The sequence below is a fragment of the Danio aesculapii genome, chromosome 16 (assembly GCF_903798145.1).
Source record: "Danio aesculapii chromosome 16, fDanAes4.1, whole genome shotgun sequence".
In the NCBI taxonomy this organism is placed as follows: domain Eukaryota; kingdom Metazoa; phylum Chordata; class Actinopteri; order Cypriniformes; family Danionidae; genus Danio; species Danio aesculapii.
The window spans coordinates 3,840,012-3,845,927 of record NC_079450.1 but is presented as its reverse complement, the minus strand read 5'-3'; the positions used below and the strand labels follow the sequence as shown (position 1 = coordinate 3,845,927).

The 5,916-nt window shown below is 38.0% G+C and overlaps 1 protein-coding gene across 1 annotated transcript in view; it reads right to left on the bottom strand.

The window, feature by feature from the left end:
- Positions 1 to 5,668, bottom strand: part of srsf10a (serine and arginine rich splicing factor 10a) — a 27,219-nt gene extending 21,551 nt beyond the window's left edge. The window contains exon 1 of the mRNA XM_056474939.1: positions 5,515 to 5,668. Within this exon, the coding sequence (XP_056330914.1) occupies positions 5,515 to 5,579 (65 nt within the window). The 5' untranslated portion in view covers positions 5,580 to 5,668. The remainder of the gene's footprint in view (positions 1 to 5,514) is intronic.
- Positions 5,669 to 5,916: the final 248 nt, after the last annotated feature.

The following is a 5,916-nucleotide window of genomic DNA, read 5'->3' as shown; positions in this document are numbered from 1 at the left end:
AATCTGCATACACGCTTTATAAGCTGTAAAATGAAAGGCTCAGTTTAGTGCGGAGATATCATTATACAAAAATCAAGAAAATCTTTGGATTTGTTTGATTGGTAGATGATGTAGGCCATTTTAAAAGCTGCTATTATATAAGCACTATTAATAACTGTAATTTCCCAAAAGGAAAAGGTTGGTTTGTTGGTTGTACACTAAATCATCAACAGACCGTTTGTTAAGTTTCATGCATCGATCAGCATCAGCGCTGGTTTGTCAACCCATCCATGTCAAACTGTGACCAGAAATATCCTTCTTTCATTTTGCTTCTTTGGCAAAACTCGTCTGTAGATACGCGTGGTTGCACGTGTTACTGTCCCCAGAGTTAACAAATATGTGTTGCACATTTAGGTGCCAATCACAAAGAGCAGGTCTTTCCTTTCCAAAAACACGAGGCGCACCTCACTGCTTTTCTAGAAAAAAAGCATGGTGATCTTTAGTATGTCACTAGGAAAGGACTGAATCAGCTGACCCGTTTTGTGCGCGAGTCGTGTTGCTGTCAATGTTATAATTGTAACATTTAATAATATTGTGATATTCAAGATCTGTAAAGTAATACAGCTCTGGATAACTTCAAAGTGACCACAAGTCTCTCCTTCATCAGTTTTTGACAACACAAACCCTGCTGTCACACCAACAGAAACCCTGCAGTGTTTTTATTTGATTGAAGAATGAAAAAGACATGATTAATGTAATGTGCAGTTTCTGCTCGAGCACACAGCGTGCAACGGCAAAACGTGAGGCGCGCAGGGCGCATAAGCAGCGCGAAAACACTCGCAGCCGTTAGTAAACCATTCAACAGATGGCCCTCTCAACGCAAAAAGAGCGTTCGCTGTGATCGGCCCCTTATGCAGCCAAACTTTAAAAATATACAAAATAATATTTTTAATCGTTTAACTCAGTGTTTCCCAACCCTGTTCCTAGAGGCACACCAACAGTACATATTTTGTCTGTCTCCCTTATCTGACCCATTCGTGTCAGGTTTTGGGGTCTTTTTCAATGTTCTGCTGAGTTGATTTAGGTGTGTTTGATTAGGGAGAGGTTGAAAATGTGTACTGTTGGTGTGCCTTCAGGAACAGGGTTGGGAAACACTGGTTTAACTCATACCATACCAATGGGTTACAAACGCACCCTTTTGGTTAACGGTTAATCGATTATTTTGAGCATCCCTAATTAAACCGCATGAGCAGGCTCTAAAATATTTTTTCCCCTCACGGCCGCACGCCAGAGATCCAGCATGATGCCGGAATACTTTAGGAACTCCGGTTTTAAAAGCAAGGACACATTCGGTATGAATCAGCCTTAATGCTGCGTTCACACTAGATGCAGATGAAGCACCAAGCGTGAGTGATTCACATGTTAAGTCAATGCAAAGACGGAAACAGAAGTCCTACAGCGCGCTACGCGAATGAAGCGGCGCCAGTTGAGCATTTTGTGCGCATAATGCATGAGTTGGAAAATCTGAACTTTGGCAGTCATTTGCGCTGCGTTGACCAATCAGAAGCTTTCTCTTGTAGGGAGTGGTTATGAAGTAGTGCCCATTGTTGGTTGCCCAAGGGGAATTCAGCAAACTGGGCTGGGCTCAAGCGGAGGCAACGCTGAAAGTATCCATCATCCAGGTATAGTTTCTGGAGAAGTTGATGAACTCAGAGCTGGTGCACCTCTGAAAGAGTTTAGTGGACTAAGACATGGCGCTAAACCAATATATGCTTCCTTCCTAAAGCACATAAACAGCTATTCTCTCAATAAAATCCATTGCCATTTAACAATGAGGCAACAGTCACTGGGCAGACAGAAGCCCAGCCCATGACGCTAATCAGTGTCTATTGTAAAGTGAATCTGATGCACGAATGAAGCGAATTTGACGGACAAATGTTGCCAGTAAACTCAATATGTTCAGGCGTCTATTTACGTGCGAATAGCACAATTAATGTGCACATTCTGCGTCTAGTGTGAACACAGCATAACACTTAGTCGATCGCAATTTATCATGTAAATTTACCAGATTGATGCACACTGAGGGTTTTAGAACGGTAGAATGTTTGATTTCTGACTCTGACCGCTTTTGTTTTGCAGCTTCCATGACTGAAATAAAATATGCTGTTGTGTTTTCCACCAACTGGCAACCAAGGGTGCTAAGATATAATTGGGTAAACTGGCAGTGGGCGGAGTTACAGATCAAAACAATGACAAATTCTGAAACAAAATCCACATTTTCTAAGCAAAGTGACTTCAGCATTGTTTTTCAGATAAACAGGAATGTTCACTTAGCATGTTTCTGTAATATCTGGAAATATATTTTGGTATTTTTATACTGACAGGAGAGTCAAAAACGTACAGCACCTTTAACTGGCAAACTCATAGTGAAGTAGTAAACTATCTATGACGCCCCATTCACACGAGGCGTCAGCTTCAACGCTTCCCATTCACTTTGAATGGGTGACGTCAGGCGTTGCCGAACTGCATTGTGGATCCGTCGGCGCCACTTCAGAGGCGTTGCTCGCTGTTGAAGTTGGGACTTGCTCAACTTTAATCGCCAATGGAAGCGTCAGCCAATCAGATCGCTGTATGCAAATACTCCAGCTCAGGCAGTGGCCTATTGCTGACTAATTTCATTGGCTGACGCTGCTATGGCGATCGCGTCAGCCCCAACTTCAGACACGCCCTCTGTCAAGCGTTGACGCTGAAGCCCCGTGTGAATGCGGCGTAATACTGAGCTTCGTGAGTTTGCAACAAATGGAATAGAATCTGCATTCACTCTCAGGTTTGCCTATACTGTGCCAAACAATGTTATTATAGATAAAACCTCTTAAAAACATGTCAACTGAAAGAAAAGCTGAAATTTTAGATAAAGAACATTCTTTAAAATAAAACTAAACAATCAGTAACACTGAAAACTAAACTAATTAAAATAAGATAAAGTAAATATCAGCTGATGTCGTTAACCACTGATAGATTTACACAAAATAATTGATAATAATCCAAAATTTAAAAGGTACAGTTAAAAAAATTATCAAGAAGACAAAAAAAAGTTCATTTAAAATTACTTAAAACAATTATAATAATTTAAGACATAAATTAAAGCAAAAAATATGGAAATAAAAGAGCTTATAAAAAGCAAAATATTACAAGGGAACAAAACATCTATATGTATATAAGCAATTCCAGCATTATGGACGTGACTTTTGCAGCAAAATCTCAAATCTAAATTCACAGAGAAAGTATTTGTTAACATTATATTGAAACATCTGTTTATATTTTTCAAAACAACTAACTACAGTCGGCGCCAGTGGTGTAGTGGTTAGTGCGTCGACACATGCGCTCGTGCTCACGGCGACCCGAGTTCGATTCCTGACTTGCGGTTCTATACCGATCCTTCCCCTCTCTCTGCTCCCCACGCTTTCCTGTCAATACTCTCTACTGTCCTGTCCATTAAAGGTGAAAATCCCGAAAAAATGATTATTAAAAAAAAAACTACAGAGTTACACAAGCAGAAAAATATCAATCTGTAAACTTTTTTATATTTTCAATGAGGGAAATAAACATGCGTTATGAATGTGATGAAAAAAAGTTAGCAAGTTTGCAGTATACAACATACTTTGTAGAAATTCTGTCAATTGAACTGCACAACCTAAAAGAAACAATGGTAATCAAAAGCATATTGCCTCACTATAGAACAAAAACGATTGACTTATGACATTTTTTGCATCTATGAGGAAAAAGTTTTGTTATGGATGTGACTCCAATAATATCCAGCTGAAGGCCCGCAGAACCACACACGTTTTAGGCACACACAATCTAGGCAAACCATATACGGTTACGGCGGATGTTAATGTTATTAACGTCGTCTTGGACATCGCCATCGATGTATTTTGATATATATGGTTAATAAATATTGTACACAATAAACAGTAGTGTTTACTTTACTTTATTTCACAAATATTACAATCGAGACAGGCGAATAAGGGGGAACATTGTTTCCGATCGCCATTCAATTATAATAGACTGAACAGACAGTTTTCTATCAGTAATCATAGAGTTAATATAGCAGATACTGGTTTGCTGGCCTTGCTGAAAGATCTAAATTGGACAGGTTTAATTTACATAATGGATTAATTTATAATTATAATGAAGGAAATAATAGCAAGTTAATATAGACAATAATACATTTTATATGAATAAAAATATTTTTACATTTAATAAATGTATAACACTATATTAATATTTTACTCAAGCGATTTAATAGTGTGTATTTGCTTAATTTTCTAATAACTTTTTTATTAATGATTTCCACAATAAATACGGTAGTAATTTATAGTAAGCAAAATATTAATGACTCAAACGGGAAACCATATTTGTGAAATTCAATAGGTAGCGATACTGCTAAGGAGTTAGTTAGTTACCATTTATGGTTTGCCTAAATCGTGTGTGCTAGATTGTGTTTGCCTGAAACGTGTGTGGTTCTGCAGCTGGATATATCTCCATTATATATATGTTATAGCTCCCTTGTGAATGTGACCGACGAGAAACTGCCACTTGTGTGACTTTGGTAAATAAAATATAATTGCTTGAAAACATTAACAGAGACTTACATGTTTGAGTATTTTAAAGTACTGTAAAATACTTGCTTACACAAAAAAAAAAACCACAGAAACGATTTCGATATTTTGGCAGAAACTAAATTTCTTTCATGGTAAGGTTGACATTTGCATGGAATTGCTCATATATTAATTTATTTAAACCTACAACAGAAAAATGTAACTAACTAAAGCTGCTAAATAACATTGTGGTTGATTTTTTATTCTCATCATTATTGGCACATTTTTAACTGCTTCATTTTTAAATACATCAGCTTACCATACAAGATACTTTCTGGACACATAAATGCATGAAACTTTGACCAGACAGAGCATTAATTAAATTCACATGCATGAACATCTGCAACAGTTTAATTTCAGTTAGTAAAAACGTCTAACTAGTACTGGGTTAAAGATACAGTAGTAAACAAATGCAATACTATAATAGACTGTAATATATAGACTCTTATTGTACAAAAGAGGAGTCTGTAATTCATTATGTATACATAGCTCCTTATTAATATGCAAGCGTCTAATTACAGCCACATAATGAAGGAAACCCATTCCTGCTACAAATATTAGTGTAAACATTAAATATTAGACACAAACAGATCAATTAAGTATTAATTTAGCCTTTAATATATTTTAACAGATTAGCAAGGAGTGCAAAACTCGGCCAAGCGCAAATTAGATAACACCCATTCACTAGCAAGCCAATACATTTTACACTTATCTACAGATGAGTGTTTGACCATGGTGTATTTTAACGCATATGCTCGATTTTATTAAAATTATGGAGGTTTTGAAAGATACAGAAGCGGTTGTTAGCATTAGCATCTGTCGCGCAGTTAACGTTATTAACTTAAATAGCGTCAGTCCTCGCGCTGCTACTAACCTGCTGTCGTCGGAGATGTTTCTGATGAACAGAGAGGTGTTTGGTGGTCTCATATATCTCGCCATGATGATTAAAAACTGCAGCTTTCAGCTCCTCGAACACACAGGCCGCACTCCAGATCAAGCTGCACACGTACACAACGCGCCACACTCTCTCAAGCAGCAACGCGCGTGCGCTGCACAAGGTTCATCATGACGTCACCACCATGTTCCTTTCTATTGGTCTAAACATCCAGTCACACTCATTCACTCATACACTACGAACAATTTAGTTCATCAATTCACTTATAGCGCATGTGTTTGGACCATACCTGCCAACTGGACGCGGAGTGGTGGGGGTGTGTAGGTGTCGTGCAGAGACGTGTGGCATTCTGGAAATTACGAAAAGTGGGCACCTGATTGA